This window comes from Phyllostomus discolor, chromosome 5 (genome assembly GCF_004126475.2).
Source record: "Phyllostomus discolor isolate MPI-MPIP mPhyDis1 chromosome 5, mPhyDis1.pri.v3, whole genome shotgun sequence".
In the NCBI taxonomy this organism is placed as follows: domain Eukaryota; kingdom Metazoa; phylum Chordata; class Mammalia; order Chiroptera; family Phyllostomidae; genus Phyllostomus; species Phyllostomus discolor.
Window position 1 is genome coordinate 170,101,576 of NC_040907.2, and position 18,496 is coordinate 170,120,071.

Below are 18,496 nucleotides of genomic sequence, written 5' to 3' on the forward strand. Positions count from 1 at the left end.
GTGTCTTTCTGGCATTTAGTGTTCCGCTGTTCCCGTTAAGAATTCCGGAAGCGAATGACCTTCACCGTGTGGGTGCACGCGGGCATGCCCATGACTGTATTGCCATTAGCCCTGGTTTCCTGGTCACCAATGTCATTTTCAAGTTGAGACCATTTCCTGTTCCAGACCAAGGACACGTCTTGAGAAGGTGATCACGGGCCTCCGGTGCGGGCAGAAGGGGCCACCGCACGGAGCTGGAGGCACGGGCTCCGTTCCGCACCAACTCTGCCACCGGGACTCCTTCCGCCTCCGGGTCCTCGTGTCCGAAATGCACGTGTGTCACTCAGCTCCCTCACGGGCGGGAACTTGCTGCCTCACCAGCCCGGGGCAGATGGTGTGCGGCCGACAGATGCAGCAGCTGGGGCTCGGGCCGGAGTGCTGAGCATCAGCCAGAAACCTGGGCTCTGCTGAGGTTGGCTGCGGACAGATGAAGCTGGCGGCTCGGGGTCAGGGTCAGATAAAGGCCTCTCCTGGCTGAGGGAATGCTCGTTGTCATGGGGGGGGGCTGTCACAGTGAGGCTCAGCCTCCCCACCCCCACCCCCAGCAGGCTTGAGGATGCTGCTGAAACTCAAGCTGAAAGACAATGGGAAGAGGGCATCTAAACTGAGAACATCCCTCCCACCCCTGTCCCCAGCAGCTGCTGCCCTGAGCCAGGCCCTGGGTCCTATGGATGGAGAAATAGGACCCCTTCCCCTCCCAGCAACGGGAGCCTACCTGAGCCCTCCAGCTCAGCCCAGAGAAGGAAGAGCGCCCGTCCTGGGGAGCGCAGCTGGGACGGGATGGCTAAGACCTCTGCATCCAGGTCTGGTTGGTTGGGCTGGCGCTCCGGGCTGGGACGGGTGGCACTGAGGTGTGAAGATGCCCGGGCACACCTCCCTTTTCCCAGTGCCTCCTCGAGACTTCCCGGACTCAGCCTGGCTCTGACACACACAGGGGAGCCTGGGTGGGGAGGGGGCTGCAAGGAGCCAATCACCCTGCACAGAAGCCCGCAGGGCTGCTTCTCCCCGAGTGTGTGTGTGTGTGTGTGTGTGTGTGTTTGCACACATCAGCGGGGATTTCTGGGCTAGAAGCAGCCAGATTCCCGAGAGGGAAGAGGAGAGGGAAGAACAAGAGGCGAGGGGGAAATTGGGGGTGGGAGAGACAGATGGAGACACAGCAGTGGGAGAGAGAGAAGAGAAGCACGGCGAAGGAAAGAGAGAAAAAGGGGGAGAGACGGAGAGAGGGAGGGAGGGGGTGGAGGGGAGAGCTGGAAGGGAGAGTGAGCGAGCCGAGCGGAGAGAGGGGAGGAAGAGAGAGCCAGGGAGCAGGAGGGTGCGCGAGTGGAGACAGAGGGATGGGGTGAGGGCAGGAGGAAGCAGAGGCAGAGTGCGGGGGCGCAGGCGCCTGCAATCCAGGATCGGAGGGCTCTGAAAGCTTCTGATTCAGCGGCGCACCCGGCGCTCGCCGCTCGCCCGGGAGGTGGCGCGGGGCTCCGGAGTGGCTGCGCGCCCAGGTGCCTGCCCGGGAGGTGGCGCGGGGCTCCGGGGTGGCTGCGCGCTCTCCAGGGAACCATGGCGGCGGGGTGCAGGGGTCTCCGGGCGGTGGGCTGCGCCATGGAGGCGCCGGGTTGCCGGCCCTGAGCGCAGGCGGCGGGAGCGCACCATGAACTCGTGGGACGCGGGCCTGGCGGGGCTGCTGGTGGGCACGATGGGAGTCTCGCTGCTGTCCAACGCGCTGGTGCTGCTCTGCCTCCTGCACAGCGCAGACATCCGCCGCCAGGCGCCGGCGCTCTTCACCCTCAACCTCACGTGCGGCAACCTGCTGTGCACCGTGGTCAACATGCCTCTCACGCTGGCTGGCGTCGTGGCGCAGCAACAGCCAGCCAGCGACCGTCTGTGCCGCCTGGCCGCCTTCCTCGACACCTTCCTGGCCACCAACTCCATGCTCAGCATGGCCGCGCTCAGCATTGACCGCTGGGTTGCCGTGGTGTTCCCGCTGAGCTACCGCGCCAAGATGCGCCTCCGCGACGCCGCGCTCATGGTGGCCTACACGTGGCTGCACGCGCTCACCTTCCCAGCCATCGCGCTCGCCCTGTCCTGGCTGGGCTTCCACCAGCTGTACGCATCGTGCACGCTCTGCAGCCGGCGCCCCGAAGAGCGCCTGCGCTTCGCGGTCTTCACCGGCGCTTTCCACGCGTTCAGCTTCCTGCTCTCCTTCGTCGTGCTCTGCTGCACGTACCTCAAGGTGCTCAAGGTGGCCCGATTCCACTGCAAGCGCATCGACGTGATCACCATGCAGACGCTCGTCCTGCTGGTGGACATCCACCCCAGGTGAGAGAGAGGGCCCCAGCGGGGGCATTGGGATTGGCTGTCTGGGCCTTGGGGCCTGGAAGGGGGTCTTTGTTAGGGGAAAAGGGAGCTTGTGTATCCTCCATGCTCCAGCATGTGGCCTCGGACCCGATCCCTTTCCAAGGAATCTCCATGTCCTCTTCGGAAAACCCAGGTGGGGGAGGGGCCAAAGCTGTCAGTCTCAAGGCAGATGCATGGAGGAGCCCCAGCAGAGCAGGGCCGCCCAAAATGTGGGTGCAAGAATGCACAGGCTCGTGGGAGCATCGGGGTGGAGATCCCAGAGCCAGAACTTGGTTGGGCTTCTTGTACTCACTTCCTGTGTCTGTGGTTTCCACTCAAAAGAGTGAACGCAAGGCAGTGGTCCCGGCGTCCTGCCGGAGGCCTTTCAAAGGTTCTCCTCCGGCCCTGAGGGCCTGGTCTGGGTGTTTGGGGGCTGCGTAAGAGCTCTCAAACCGGACTGCCCATGCTTCCGGGTCTGTTGTTTGCCTGGGGTCTGCACGGCCTCTGCGTGTGCCTGGGCGAGTCCTGGGGCTGCCCCCTCCCTCGGTGGACCCTTAAAGGAGTATCTGAAGGACTCTGAGGGGGCAGGGAGGGGGTCTTCTGTTCCTCCCAGATGGCACTGTCCTGTGTCCTTCTGGACTTGGAGCCTGGGCAGCTCTGCAGAGAGATGGCGTCACCCCCAAGGTCCCCACCCACCTCCGTCTTCACCTGGTGGCCGTTTCCCAGGGAGGCAGCCTCGGGGGAGACACCTCGCTGAGGCGTCACGAGCTCACCTGGGCTTTCCTCACAGGGGAGGACGGGAGAAGGGGCATGCCGGTGGCGTTTCTGTGGGCTCTATTGCTGTGCCTCCCCAGAAGGCGCACGATGAGGCTGGCAGGGAGCACCCACGGGGGAGGCCAGGGCGGGGAGGGAGACCCCCAGGGTGTGAGTGCCCCCCGCAGCCCCAGGGAGAAGCGAGGTCACCAATGAGAGGGACAGACCGGAGGTGTCAGTTTGAGCGAAGGGTCCTGCAGCCCTGAGTGCTTCCTGCCCGTGAGCAGTAAAAGAAAAGTCTTTGAACTTCACAGTGTCTGCACAAGGGCACGCCTGCCTGTGGGCATCGTCCCCCGACCCCCCACATGGCCCTTCCTGGTTATACACTGGTGAATTAGATGAGGACTCGTCATAGACCCTCCCTCACAGAACCACATACGACACGTGCATGTGCGTGACCAACAGGGCCCACGAACCCATGCATGCGAATGTGTGAAGGCCACACACAATCCCACGTGTTCACATATCAACTGCATGTGTGACAGACTGACCACCACGGTGCACGGGTCACAGGTGCGGCCTGCGTGCACACCCCGGCACGAGGACACGGGCTGACTCACTGCTCACGTCCGTGCGTGGGGCGCCGCCATCTGTGGCTGCCCTCGCCCTCCTCAGGGCAAGTCCCCTTCTCTCCATGCAGGGCGGGGACCTCACTCCAGAAAGCGCAGCCCCAGGACGGCGTGGGGCTGGGCTGCTCTGGAAGCTGTAGGCCCGGTTAGCCCTCAGGACCGGGTTCCCACAGTGCCCCTCCCCTGTTAGTCTGTGAGCCTGCCAGCCTGGCCGGGGAGGGGGTGGGCCGGGAAAGGAATCGGTGCTTGTTTAGATCAGTCCGCACCCCGTCTCCACTCTCCCACAGGCTGCAGAAGAGGGGGAGCCCCGGCTCCTCTTCAGTTCCATTTAGGGTGTAGGGCCGGCTCCACCCTCCGCTCCGACTCCAGGCCGACAGGGCTGGAGGGCTCCCAGGGGTCTCAGCACAGAGGTAGTGGCTCTGCTGACCTCCCCTCCCCTCCCCTCCCCTCCTCTCCCCTGCTACCTTGATGCTTCTAAGCCCCAGAATGCTCTGAGGAGCCCCGCCAGCCAAGCAGCAGCCCCAGCCTGCCCCTGGGAGAGGAGGGGCTTTGGGGACAAGGCCAGCCCTTGACCAGGTCAGACAGGCCCACTGGGCCCCCCTGGCCGAGGGCTGGCCTGAGGGCATGGCATCCTGGGAGGGTACAACAGCACTCGCTGCCCCTTCCAACACCACCGTCCGCCTTTCCCTGAGGCTGTGTCCCCAGAGTGGGTGGGGGGCGGGCAGTGGGGCTCCCTGGCAGCTGCTCCACGGGCTTCCTTCTCGGCCACTCACACCTGAGAAACTGCAGCACTAACTCAGGGGCCTGCCCCTGACACCCCCAAACCTGAAGCACCGAGGCTCCAGGAAGGCAGACCAAGCCTCCGGCCCGGGGTGGTACTGAGAGTCAGAGCACTGGGGGGCCCATTCTCCCACCAGCCTCTTTATTCGGACAGCCAGGGCGGCAGGTGCCTCCGCTCACCAGCCTCCACTCAGGACCCCCTGGGGCCTAATTAGAAGCGGCCAGTTTGAGTGCCTGCAGGCCCACGCTTGTTGAGACGCTCCGTCCTGCTGCCTGCTCTCCCCGCGGAGTGTTGCTGAGCGTGGCGAGTGGCAGGCTGGGCCCCTTTGCTTAGACATCGTCAATGGTCCGGGACCCTCTGTGCTGATTTAAACCTGGGGCGCTGAGAGATGTTCTCCGCACCCACCTTTCTGTGGCGGTTTCTCGAGTCACGAGGGGTCACCAAGCCGTTTGGAATGCCTGACATTTCACTGTGCACCTGTCCTCTAGCTGCCCGGCTGGCCCCGTTCAGCTCTCCCGAGCCACAGCTCCAGACTGATTGGACAGGTCCGCCACCTGCTGCCACCGGACACTGGGGCTGTCATCGGACACGGGGCACCGGCAGGGAGCGGGGCCGTGATGCAGCGGCCCCACGGCGGGCCGCCACTCCCCCTGACAGAGTGGGACGGTGCTGGGCCACACTCATCCTGTGTGTGGGGAACGGCTGCTGGGTGCCGGCCCTGCAGGGGTCCGAGCCGTGGCGTAGTAGATAGAGGAGCCCGTGGAGGGAACCCACTGTGCCCTTGGCTTTGCAGGTGAGGACACTGGGGCGGCCAGGAAGTGGGGACGCACCTGCTTCAGCAGCCATAGGGTGCGGCCCAGACCCCGAGACGGATGGGCGGGAAACGGCGCAGCCAGCGGTGAGCACACCGTCTGTGCCGGTGTTTGCAAGTTTCTAAGTGAAGCTTAGAAACTGCTAGCTGAGACAGGCTGTGCCTCCCGCCCTGACGCACACACCTTTATGATGCTTTGCAAGGTGGGGCTCACACTGAGAACCCCCAGGCTCCTTGGAGCTCACGGTGGGGAGCACTGAGCTGTCCGGAGCACACAGCCCCCCGCCCTCTCTCCCCAGCCCCCTCTCTCCCCAGCACCGCAGGGGCCGCCCTTGTGCAAAGCGGATGTTGAAGGTTGTGCCTCCGTGTGTCCCTCACTCCTGTGCCCTCAGGTCTCCTGCCGAGCACACGGGGGGGGGGGGGGGGGGATGGACCCGGGAGGGGGCTCGCGCACCTTCTGGAAGCAGGATCGGGGCACTAGGGGCAGGGGTTTCGTGTTTCTGGTCAGGGCCGAGGGTGAGGCTGTGAGCTCGGGGGGAGGGGGGGGCACCTCCCTCAGCCCTATGAACTGTTTGTTCAATGGGGACAGGTGGGGGCCCGTCGACGTCCAGGGTCCAGGACACAGACCCCCCTCGCAGGACTGCCCACACCGCTGTCTTGGCCCCAGACTCCAGGCTCTTCCCCACCACCGACCAGCTCGGTACCTTGGCTTTTGCTTCATTTTCCCAAAAGCCAGGAGACAAATCTGGATTACTCAGAGTCCTCAGAGCACGGGCTCCGGACCAGCCACGGTCCCCTGGGGGTCACACGGGACCCAGACCGTGGTGCCGGGCACAGGGGTGCCTGCAGCCGGCAGGCTTCAGGTCGCAGATACTGACTTGGCAGCTGTCCCCAGCATTCTGTCCCTGTCCCCTCTGCCCTGCCATGGAAGCCTGCCGGGAGCATCTCTGTGGCCCCACAGGTCACAGTGCTGGAGAGCCTGTCTCCTTTTGTCACAAGGACACCGTATGTCTCATCAGGGCCTGCGGGAACCCCACCCTGGCCGCATGCTTGCACTCTGGGAGAATGCACCCAGCCAGGGAGCTTTGCACCCTAGCCCTCTGCACCCTCCGGGGGCCTGAGGACTCCAGCCACCTCCACTGGGGTTGGGAGTATCTGGAGAATTCGTTCATATGGCTACATGCAGCCTACTCACTGCTCAGTGGCCCCATGGGAGACGGTGGGGCTTGGGGGACACACCCCAGACCTTGGAGTCAGGAGACCTGGATCTGTCCCCAGCTCACTGTGCAGCCCAGGGTGTGGCGTACACCTTTCTGGCCCTCAGTGTCCTCACCTGCAAGTAAAGAAAACAACAGTTCTCGGGGCTGCATGATTTCAAGGAGCTCAGTTGTGCAAAGCTCTGTACGGTGGGGGCAAAACTGGCAAGTACCAAGTCATCGTCCCATTGTTGTGGGAGCTGGTGAGCTGCTCTCACTCCGTGCTTAAACAGTGACGACAAGTGGGAGGACTGCGCGGCTGCCCTCAGGGCCCGGGGACTGCCCTGCCTCCTCATTCCCGCCACCAACCTGCTCTCACCTGGAAACCAGGGAAGCCCAGGTGGAGAGGATGCATCCATTTACCTGTGGGAGGTAAGGAAGCAGCCACGTGACTCCTGGGCAGCCAGCAACACCAGATGGGGTGGGCTTCTGTGACGGCATGCTAGCCTCACCAGCACCCCACTCTTCGGGGCAGGGCAAGCCCCTCCCTTCTCTGAGCCCCAGGTTTCCCATCTGGAGCTGGCTTGGGTGGTTGAGAGGACCTCTCATACGACATGGGACATCAGCCTCGGAGTCCAGCCTGTCTGTCCCAGAGCAGAGACCTGACGGGGCCCGTGGGGAGGCTCACGCCACAGGGGGTGGGCACGGCATCCGCCCCAGGCCCCCCCGGGTGGTTCTAAAGCATCTGAGAATGAACAACATTGCCAGGGTCACAGACTGGAGGATGGCCCGGCCCAGTGTCACCACCAGAATGGCACCCCCACCCCACGATGAGTCACTGTCATGACTGTGGTGCTCGTGTTTTAGGGGTGACCAGCCCGCTCTGCTCCTCTCGGGGGGCGACTGTTCCGTGGTGGCCCAGGACACCCGGCTCCTGCCCCAAGCCTCCAGCGAGTCTCACCTCAATCGCACCAACAGTTCTGGCAGAAATATTTTACTATTAAAACAAAAAGTCCTGTGTTGAGGGGAATATGCCCCAAACTCGGCACCCTAGGGCGGCCACCGTCCTGGTTTTCCTGGGACGAGAGGGCCCCAGGGTGCAGGACTTGGAGTTTTGAAACCAAGACCGCCTCCGGCAAACCAAGATGAGCTGGCCTCTCTCACTGCGCCCAGAACTGCTCCAGGTGGGCCTCGCGCCTTCTCTCCACACCCGCCCACCCGTGTCCTGCACATGTCACTCCAGCCCGAGGACCCGCGTGCTCAGCTCTGCGGAAACCCAGGTACAAATGGAGCATCAGGAGATGTATAAGACCTGCTCTCGCTCCGGGACCTAGATCAGCACCACCCTTCCGCCCCCTCCCCCGCCCTGCGCCACCCACCGTGTTCTTCAGGTTTCTGGATGAGTGGATGCCCCAGTGCCTCCCTGCGTAGGGGCCCCCACCGCAGTCTCTAAGACAGCGCACGTTAAAGACTTGAGAAGTGTGCATTGTTATTGATACAGGAATGAGAGATCAATTCGTAGTATCAGTCACAAGTCATAAAGGTTTGGCCGGCACGAAACCTGTTTCCACCGAGCCAGACTCCAGTCCCCGACTCCCCACATCCCCGGAAGGGCGCCGGCGCAGGGAGGAGAATCCTGCTGGAATGTCAGGCGCCTTCGATCCCAACACACGTGGAATCGCTCACCTGTGATCGGGAAAATGGAGAAGCAGCGTTCCGATGAAGCGTTGGTCACGGTTCTCGCAGGAGGAAGCGGGGCAGCCACCTGGCCTTTTTCTGCGGCGCGCCACCCTGGCTCACGACGGTTCTCCCCCCTCCTTGCTTTCGCTGCACAGACCGGCCAGTTTTGGGAGCCCGGTCACCGCGGCCCAGTCCTGGCTCTGCTGAGCCGTCTTCAGTCCCGGGACAGCTCTGTCCCCAGTCTTCCTCCCTGCTCACGTTTGGATTCCTGTGACTTACGTTCAAAGCAAACAGCAGAGACACATGCCATCATCATCGGCCCCGCGGGGTGGAGTGCAGGCTGGCCTTTTCTCCGTGGTCATCATGGTCTCCCGTCCAGGGCGCTGTTACTCAGGCGCCTCCCTGGGGCTACAGGAAACGGATCCCCCAGGCTGCTGCCCATTGCTGGCAGGAGCTGCCTGGGTGTGGAAGGCCCCAGGGCAAAGGGGAGTCAGGCCCGGGGTGTGGGTAAGAGGTGCAGGCGGCAAGCTCCCGATTCCATCCTCAAAGCAGTCTCCCCGATTCTGCAGGGACTTGGCTATCTCTTGGCTTCTCAGATCCTGGTCTCTGTGACTTCTCTCTCAGTGACGCCGTTAGTGGTGTCTGTCACTCCCGGCTGAGCCGAGGCTCTGGGATGGAGGACACGGGGCTGGAGGCGTGGAGGAAAGGAAGCCCCATGCATACTGTGCGCGGAGTCCAGGTGGCCCAGGTGAAAAGGGCCAGCTCTGAGTACCATGGACGCAGGTTCAAATCCTGTCTCCACTCCCCAGCTGAGCCAGTGCACTCAGCCTCCCTGAGCTCACATTCTTCATGTAAAACAGGGCAGGTGAAACGTCACCTGGCAGGGAACAAGCACCTGGCGGGATCAACTGTAGTAAGGGTAAGAATTAGAGATAGTACTCAGAGTGTCCCCTGGGCCGGGACACAGCCAGTGCTCCGTGAATACGAGTGGTGACAATGATTTCGTGCTATCTGCGCTCGCCCAGGTGCTGTGCTCACCGCGTCACGCACTGAACGCACTTCATGCATCTGTGTGCTTTCCTGCCCGTAACCCTCAAAACAGCCCTTTGCGGCATTTTGTCACGTGGCTACCCACATGCTACAGATGATGGCCCCAGGTCTGAGTGGTGCCACACAGCGTGCCCCCGGCCATGTGGCTGTGGCCGAGACCTGACCTCAGGTCGCCCTGGCCGCACAGCCACGCTCCAGCACCGTAGTAACCCCCCAGTGTGACCCGGGCAGGGCGGCCTGGGAGTCACCGCGTCCCCATCTCCCCCGTGCAGTGTGCGGGAACGCTGTCTGGAGGAGCAGAAGAGGAGGCGCCAGCGAGCCACCAAGAAGATCAGCACCTTCATAGGGACCTTCCTTGTGTGCTTCGCGCCCTACGTCATCACCAGGTGAGCCCGAGCGGCGGACGCTGACGTGGTGGGCGGACGTTGACGTGGTGGGCGGGATGCTGACGTGGTGGGCGGGATGCTGACGTGGTGGGCGGGACGCTGACGTGATGGGCGGGATGTTGACGTGGTGGGCGGGACGCTGACGTGATGGGCGGGATGTTGACGTGGTGGGCGGGATGCTGACGTAGTGGGCGGGATGCTGACGTGGCGGGCAGGACGGCACCGGGCTTCGGAGAGCACAGCAGGGCCCACGTGACCTTCAGCAGGCCCCAGTCTGGCCCGGCCACACGTTGCTGCAGATGGTCCATAGAGGGTGAGCGTGAACTTGACGGATCTGATGAGCAGGACGGTGCCTTGTTCCTCTCGGTAGCCGTGAATCCTTTTAGAGGAAACTCGGAAGTGAAAGGGCTGTAAAAGGCTCTCTCCCACCTGATTTCCAAATCTCACCCCCCTCGCCCTTCATCCTGGGCCCCACCCCAAGGGGCCCTAAAGGAAGGGCCAGGGGAAAGACGGAGGAAGGCACCGCGGAGGTGGGTGCAGGAGAGCCCGGCCCTGGGCGTGCTCGGCTGGGACACACTGGCTGACAGCAGGGCCACGCGCTGTCGGCACGGGGAGCAGGGAGCACAGGTGGGCTCACCTGTGCTGCAGCCCCAGGGGTCTCCCACTCTGACTCCGGCTGTGGTGGGCTTGTCCCGTTCTTTCCGAGTCCCCAGCCCTGTGCCGGCCAAGGACTGTGCGTTCCGAAAGCCGGTCTGCTCTGGCTACAGAATTTTCTCCACGTGTTTTATGCAGGAAAAAAAAAAAACAAAACAAAACAGTATCACCCCGTCGGTTTTGAGCACTGGAGGGGAAATAAAACCCGATAATGTTGTTGCTGAAGTGTTGTTAGGGTGAATGGGCACTAGGAGGCAGCAGTGGGGCACAGGTGGGCTTGTAGGAGCCCAGAGGTATTTTCTGACAACAGGTGAGCTGGACCCGGCATGACTCTGCCTTGCAGGGCACCTCGCAGGGTGCCTCCTGGACCCTACAGTGCCCCCAGGTGGTGGGCTGGGCAAGCGGTAGGAGCTGCTGTGGCAGATGGGGGAACTGAGGCTCAGGGAGGAAAGGGATTGGACAGGTCATTCAGCTAACAAGGCACAGGGCAGTCAGAGCCCCTCTGAGACGGCCACCAAGCAGCCCTGGGGACCCTCCTGGAGGCAGTGCCAACCCATTGTTCTGCGCCTCCTTCCTGTCCCTGGAAATAAAGGTCAAAGCCACTGAGACAGTGACAGGCTGACCTCGTGCAATCCAGAGGGGAGAGGTAAGGATGAGCTGTTCCCTTAAACGTGCCCTGGGAGGTGGGGTTCCCACGGCCCACTGGGTGCAGGAGAGCCCGGCCCCTGGCATGCTCCGCCTGGACACGCTGGTCCCGCGTCTGTGCCTGACGCCGGGCCGCCCTCTGTGTCTGGACAACATCCCTGTTTCAAAGACGAGGGTTCTGAGGCTCAGACAGGTGCCAGCCTCGCCCAGCGACTCAGCCAGGTCCCAGTCCGGGGCAGCCTCGCCCGGAGCCTGCCCTCGGGTCCCCGAGCTGCACTGATCGGCATCTCCACTGGGAGCTCGGAGTTCCCGCTGTCGTCCCAGAGCCACGTGGGGAGACGCTTCATGCCTGCATCCCGCTGTGAACCAAAGAGCTGCCGCTCCCGAGATGATTGAGAGCAAGTCACTGGAGTGTCACCAAAACCCCTCATTGAGCTGTTGGCGCAGAAGCCGGCTCTGCCCACGACGGCGCAGCAACTGTCTCTACCCAGGCAGCCGCCTCGCCACCCCCTCCCACCCGAGACGCGTGAACGGAGCCGAGGGGAGGAGCCTGGGTTAACGTGGGAACAGCGGTGGGGACCTTGGCGCTGGCGGGATCAGGACGTGAGGATGAGAAGGGGCTTCTACCAGGACACCTGCCACCCTCCGAGCTGATCGAGAAGATCGGGCTGGCTGGGAAGGGACCCCCTTCTCTTTGTCCCCAGTGCCCTCCCATCTGCCTTATGACGACATTCTCAGAGGGGGAAAGCGTCATCTTTGGGCCAAGAGCCACTCGAGTCTTCAAAGAGCTTCTCGAGCTCCCCTGGCATTGCTCCCTCATTGCAAGAGAACAGGAAGTCTCCGACAGTGAGTGGATACACCTGTAGTGCACCTCGCAGGGGCCAGTACTTACCTGGCCGCACTCAGTAAGGCGCCCCTGCAAGGTGAGCACTAGCACCCTCGTCTCACCGAGGTTCAGAGCAGCGGGAAGAGTTTCCCAAGGACGTGGGAGTAGCAACTGGCAGAACCAAGGGTTAAAGGTCGGCACCTGGCCTATTGGCAGTAATGCAGCCCTGCGGCCATGCTACATCTCCGGTCCTGGGGACGGGAAATACAGAGCCGCCCACCTGCAGGTTGATCCGACTTCCTGCCCCAGCACCTTTGCGTGACCCACACGCAGCACCAGACTGCCGAGGGTGAGGGCAGGCGGGCGTGTGAGTCCTTTCTCTGGAAGAAGTGGTGGGTTCCCAGGGCATCGCCGCTGACCTCCCACCTAGGGGACTTCAGCTCAGGTGGACCTGGAGCGGGGCCCAGAGACTGTCAGTGTGGGTGGCTGAGGCCCCTGGCAGACCTGGCTGGCGCAGGACGGACCGTGCCGCAAACCCCTCTCAGAAGGACAGTTGCACCAGCCGCCCCAACCGGTCAGAGAGCCGCTACTGCACCTGCACACGTCAGGTGACTGTGGGAAACATTTGGAGACCCCCGCCTCCCCCTTAATGCGAGACACAACCTTCTATCCATTCACACGCTCACATCAGCCCCCCAGTCCCCAAAGCCTTGGGGCACATCGGCTCTTCCCAGAGTGTCTGAACAGGGCCTGAAGACCCGAGACCGACTCTCACCCAGAAACACTTGTAAGGTGATTATCTCCTTAGAGGTAAATACTTACAAGGAATCACGGTGGTCCCCACCCAGCAGAGCGGGGCTTTGAGGATTTGCGGGTCTGAGGACAACACCGTCATAGCTCTTTTCAAAGTCACAGACTCGGTTGCTGGCAGCGGGGTTGGATCTGCAGGTGGCTGTCCAGTGCTGATGTTCTTTTAATAAAATGCCTTTTCCATCGAATGCCTCATGAAAGTTTAAACTGCCAGCTCGTTACTCACAGGGCCTCACCTCCACGGGCCAGACTGTCCAGAAGTCTTGGGAAGACATCTGGCTGGCTTCCCAAGGAATGTTGTGCTGCCCGGGCTGCATTCGGTGCACAGCGTGTGCATGAGTGTGTGTGAGAGAGAGAGGGAGGGAGGGAGGGAGGGAAGAGGTGATGGCTGGTGTTAAGAGCAGGCGCTAATGTACCGTTTTAAGTTCAAGAGTGGAAAGTAAAGCTCCTTGACCATGTGCTGTAACCAAGTCAAGGTGCTGGGAGCAGCAGCCCGGCACCAGGAGGGCACAGGGTCCCTGACTATCACCTTCAGTCCAGGGTTCAAGTCCTGCTTCCACATCTGGCCTGTGGCCTTGGCACTGCACTTGGCCCTGGTCCTGCCCCCGTGCAGCAGGGAGGACACCTCCAGGGGCTCCAGGCGGTGTTTGTGAAGCGGCTATCGAACCGTCGAGCTGGGGGGCGGGGGCTGCTCCTGTTTACACCCCAATTCTCACTGGGCAGCAGAATTATGATGTTGGTCTCTCTGGGGGTCCAGAGATCGCCTTGGAGATCTGGCAAAGGCACCCCATCTGCCCTCCCGCGCCCAGGATGGCCAGGCTGCTGGGTAGGGGTGAGAGATCCCTGTGGGGGAGAGGCAAAGGGGGACGGGCTTCCGGACCTCGTTAGCCCTCTGCTGGGAAAGTCGGTACATGACCTGCTGGTGACCCATAGCAGAGGTCCTCCTGCCCAGAGAGGAGAAGCGGCTCCCTGGAGTTCCCCCGCCCTCCGCCCCACCCCCCCACTGCCGACAACTATAGAGCAGAGGGGTGCGGTGGGGGGGGGGGCGGGATCTGTGGTATCTGCTCGGTCACGCGGGGTCAGAATAACGCACCTCTCTGTGCCCTGCTTCCGCTCTGCCAGCAGGCCCGCACCCTGCCGACAGCATTTCACCCCCACGGGAGGCTCCGCCTGGGCCTCCCCCTCCCCTCCGTTCCCCGCCCCATGCTCACAGCAGGGCCTCTGGCACCCCTGCATCCCAGTCACCTAAAATGCTGGAAAACGCACTCCGACCCACGACCCTGTGGGCTCCCACCCAGGGACCGCAGGATTCCGAGGGACAGCTGCGTGTGAGGTTAGCACGCGTGGGTTCTGGGCACAGGAGCGTGAACCTTTCCGCCTGAGTGGACCCTAATGGCAGAGGGCTTTCTGGCTCATGGCCCAGGCAGCACACGTAGAATCTTCTTGGTGCTGAAGGGAAGGTCAGGGTCAGGTGGGGGCGGGGAGGGCGAGGAGGGGCAGTGCCCGGCTCCAGAGTGGCTAATGCCTGTGCGACCCCACCCCCATGGGCCTTGGTGGCACAGGAACAGGGCGGGGCCTGTGCCACTGTGACACTGTTATGGCGTCCCTGTCCCCACGGGGCTGTTTGTGGCAGGGGCAGGGGCTGGGTGTGCACCTTTCTCGGTGTTGCCGTAACAAGCAACCCCTGACGGAGTGGCTCAAACAGTAGAAATGTGTCATCGCAGTTCTGGAGGCTGGAGGTTGAAACTCGAGGCGCTGGCAGGGCCTGTTCCTTCCGCAGCCCAGGGAGAATTTGCTCCGGCCCCTCCCCCAGCTCCCGGGGGCTTGCTGGGGGTCGCTGGTGCTGCTCGGCTTGCGGACACAATGCCCCATCTCCGCCTTCACGTTCACTGCTGTTCTCTTCCGGATCCAAATCCCCCCCTTCGTGAGGTCACCGGTGCTGCTGGGAGGACCTAGTGGGCGTGGGGCCCGCCCCAGGAACCTCCTCTTAGCTAATGACCTCTGCGAGGACCCTGTTTCCGAGTAAGGCCCCATCCTAAGGGGCAAAGGCACCCCCATCCTAAGGGGGGTTAGGACCTCAGCATGTGAATTTGGGGGAGATGCAGTTCAACCCAGTGGGGGGCTCTGAGGAAAAGGAAACAGAGTCCCCCTGTATTAACACCTGAGCCCGGGGATCCCCAAAGGCAGGGCTCTTGGGTCCGAGCTGGGGCGGGGGCAGGAGAGAGCAGGAGAGGGCAGTCAGCAAACCACCACGTGCAGTAAAAGCCGGCGGGGGCAGAGAGGGACAGCGAGCCTGCCCACGGGGCCCGGGACTGATCAGAATAAGAATGCTGCTTTCCGAGCGAGAACCAGGGCTGGCTGGAGGGTCCCCCTCTCACAGGTCACCTGACGGATCATGTGATCGTACAGATGCCTGCCCAGATCTGGAAAAAAGCAGCCATGGCAATGGGAGAGTCCTTGCCGCCTCTCAGTCCCCCTGAACAGAGAGGTAGGGCGGAGCAAAGCCAGCCACAGCAGGTGCGCAGCAGGGACGGTGGGCGGTGGGGGGTCCAGGTGCGCAGGAAAAGCAGAGAGCAGGTCAGCCAGCCGCAGCTGGGCACAGAAGGGGCATCCCAGCTTCAGCCACGCCCGGTGGCTGCACCGAAGCAGTGGCCGGGCCTGGACTGACCCAAGGCATCTCTGTGCCCCGAGCCCTGACCAAGGCCAGACGTGAGCTGGTCAGACAAAGCAGAAGTCTTCCTGTGTACTGCCTGTGGAGCACGTGAATGGAAGTGCCAGGTAGCATAGGACAGCTCCACGGGGAAGGTGTTCTCGGGGCCCAGAGGGACCCTGGAGCTCATCTCGTCCAGTCTCGTTGCTGAGGTGTGAGGCCCAGGGTGGCCCCGAGTCCAGGCGGGAATGAGGGTAAATGGAGCAGGTTTCCTGTATAGGAGACACTGGCTGGCTGCTCGGGCTCTCCAAGCCTCGATTGCCTCGTCTATAAAATGGGAATGATGCCGATTCTGAGGGACAGAGATTGCGAGCCCCAGGGATCTGACCCGAAGGAGACTGTCCCTCGGGGTGGCTGCTGCTGAGCCAGGGGAGTTCAGACTTCACCCACGTGACATCTCTGAGAAGCAAATGCGGTCGATGTAACCTCTTCGGTTGCCTCTGACTGGTGAGACTTTAAACTGTCCCGCATGGTTTTACTGTTCTGTGAAGGCTGCAGAACCTGCAAATAATAGTTTAGATCTTGCTGGGTGGTTTGCTGCTATCTGGCTCTTTTAATAAGCCCCTGGGGACAGCTGACATGCTAAGGCTGAACATGGTAAATACACAGAAGGCCAGACAGTTCAGAAAAGCAACTTGGCATCACGTAGCAACAACACACGGGCATTCGGCTATTTCATTGTTATGGTGTGAATTCTAAACTCGGGGTGGGGGTGGGTGGACTTCTTAAATTCATCATTTCCCAGCGTAGAGTTCTTAAAAGCACAGAATTTCCCAATGCAAACAGCTCCGTGTCCTTCGGGCTCCCGAGGATGTGAGCAGGAACGGTCCCGCGGGGTAGGAGGGCAGGGCCGACAGTGGGTGGGGCTGAACAAGGAGACAGAAGGCGGGCTCCCAGTGGGTTCAGGAAGGACCTGCTCCAGAGGGGAGTCCCAGAGCCACCAGCGTCCTGCCGGAGATTGTCCAAATATGGCCCAGGGGGCCGGACACACTGGAGATAGGACCATGCATCACGTGGGGCGGGGCAGGGTGGGGGGGCTTCCTGCACACGGAGGAAGGCTGTACTGCCTCCCGCCTGGTGTCAGCACCACCGCCTGGGTTGGTGGGTGGATCCCAGGGGGACCCTCAGACTGTGACCCAGCTGCGTCTTCCCTCACCCCCTCTGGACCATGAGGGTCACTTCAGGGGACCCCGACTGCCACTGTTGCCAGGGACCACCGAAGCGCAGCCCCAGGAAGAGGCCTTTCTGGCCAGCAAACCCTCTCCTGGTGTAAGACATACTTTGAGCTTTGCAGAATGTTCGCAAAATCATTCCCAGCCCTTCCTCCCAGGCAGCCTCCTTTGGAGGCAGAGCTGGGACCGGGAGCGGAGCCCCCGCCTCTGTTGCTTGCAGAGTCGGTGGAGGTGATGGGACTGACCTGCCCATTTTTCACTTGGAAACGAGCAGCCCAGGGGCACACGGCAGCTCAGTGGCGGAGTTGGAGCCGGTGGCCAGGACACCGTTAGCTATTAGCCCATTTCTTTTTTTTTTTTTAAGATTTTATTTATTTATTTTTAGAGAGAGGGAGAGAGAAGGAGAAACAGAGGGAGAGAAACATCAATGTGTGGTTGCCTCTCGCACAACCCCTACTGGGGACCTGGCCTGAAACCCAGGCCCTGACTGGGAATCGAACCAGCAACCCTCTGGTTTGCAGGCCGCCCGCCACTCAACCCACTGAGCACCACCAGCCAGGGCCTATGTTAGCCCATTTCTTAGATAAGCTTCCATTCCAGAGTCAGGCAGACCTGGGTTCCAGTCCTGCCATTGCCATTTACTGGTCATGTGACCTCCAGCAATGACGTAACTTCCTCGGACTTCCATTTCCTCACGTGTGGAACGGAGAGTGTCCCACCTCCCGGGGCTCCGTGAAATCGCACATGTTAGCACAGCCCCCAGGATGAAATAAGTGCCTGGTGGGCGTCTGCTGTCCTCATCGTTACGGCTGCAAATTGCTGCTGCCATAGTGACGGAGGGGGCTGTCCCAGAGCAACTGAGGCTTGGCTGGGAGGCGGGGGTCAGGGCCCAGACCGGGGGCTGCTGCACCTGGCCGTGACCTTCCGTCTCTCCGCAGGCTGCTGGAGCTGTCCTCCGCGGTGCCCATCGGCTCCCACTGGGGGGTGCTGTGCAAGTGCTTGACCTACGGCAAGGCCGCGTGTGACCCCTTCGTGTACTCCCTGCTGCGGCACCAGTACCGCAAGAGCTACAAGGAGATCCTGAACAGGCTCTTCCACAGGCGGTCGCTCCGCTCCTCCGGCCTCGGCGGCGACTCCCACAGCCAGAACATGCTGCCGGTCTCCGAGTGAAGGACACCGCTCCTGCCGGACCGTCTGGCACGAGGCAGCCGGTGAGAAGGCCGGGAGGGCTGGGGCTCCCGGGCAGATACCCCCAGCCGCCACCCAGTGACTCTGGCTCCCTGGCCTGGAGGGGCTCCTGAGCCTGCCCCCTGGGTCCTCCAGGGCAGCCGGCGAGCTGCCCCTACGTACCACCGAAGGACGACCGTGGGATGTGCTCTGGCTCCTCTCTCTGAGAAGCTCCTCTGAGCTCCTAGACTCACCAGAGGCTCCTGGAGGCGACAGTCCGGTCACAATCAAGGACACAGGGTGCCGGCGGCAGGTGGGAAGGCAGGGCGCCCACCCGCTTCCTAAGCACGCGCTGTTGGGCTCCAGGCTGCAGAGGAGCGGTGGCCTCCACAGGACACGGGACATGGGACACGGGAGCGAGGTTGGTGGCGGCCCTGCAGCCCCACGTGGAGCCTGGCCCCCCTTGTCCGTGTGATCGCGGAGGCTGCTTCAACCCAAATGTCGCGCAGCCGGTCCTCACTGCGCTGTGCTCAGCGGGGACAAAGTTTGACTACTCTCAGCTGCCCGGTTGCTGCCGACCAGTCTCAGCCATGCTTCCGTCTGTCGGGTTCAACCTCTGCTCCTCCCTTTGCCCCCACAGCTGCCGTGTGTGTGTGCAGGCAACCCAAGCACGCACACAGTTTCAACAGGCAGGCAGTCCAGGGAATAAGGTTCTCCCCGAAGTCTGACCCTGAGGTCGCCCTCTGGCGACTTGTGTGCCGTAGCGATGGCGCCCAGGGGAGGCAGGAGGAAGGTGGCTGCCTGGCCCCCCACCCTGATTTGTGTGAGCCGGATTGGCAGGGGGCGCCTCACCTCGTCG

The 18,496-nt window shown here is 62.3% G+C and overlaps 1 protein-coding gene across 1 annotated transcript; it reads left to right on the forward strand.

Annotated features, from left to right (window-relative positions):
• The first annotated feature begins 1,317 nt into the window (after positions 1–1,317).
• Positions 1,318–17,730, forward strand: GPR26 (G protein-coupled receptor 26). The gene is made up of 3 exons (XM_028511162.2): positions 1,318–2,349; positions 9,540–9,653; positions 17,409–17,730. The coding sequence occupies exons 1-3, from the start codon at positions 1,682–1,684 to the stop codon at positions 17,638–17,640; spliced, it is 1,014 nt and encodes a 337-aa protein (XP_028366963.1). The 5' UTR covers positions 1,318–1,681; the 3' UTR covers positions 17,641–17,730.
• Positions 17,731–18,496: the final 766 nt, after the last annotated feature.

Coding starts and splice junctions, on each gene's coding strand:
- GPR26 (XM_028511162.2), top strand. CDS start 1,682: ATGAACTCGTGGGACGCGGGCCTGGCGGGGCTGCTGGTGGGCACGATG. Junction 2,350..9,539: donor CTGGTGGACATCCACCCCAG/GTGAGAGAGAGG, acceptor TCCCCCGTGCAG/TGTGCGGGAACGCTGTCTGG. Junction 9,654..17,408: donor GCGCCCTACGTCATCACCAG/GTGAGCCCGAGC, acceptor GTCTCTCCGCAG/GCTGCTGGAGCTGTCCTCCG.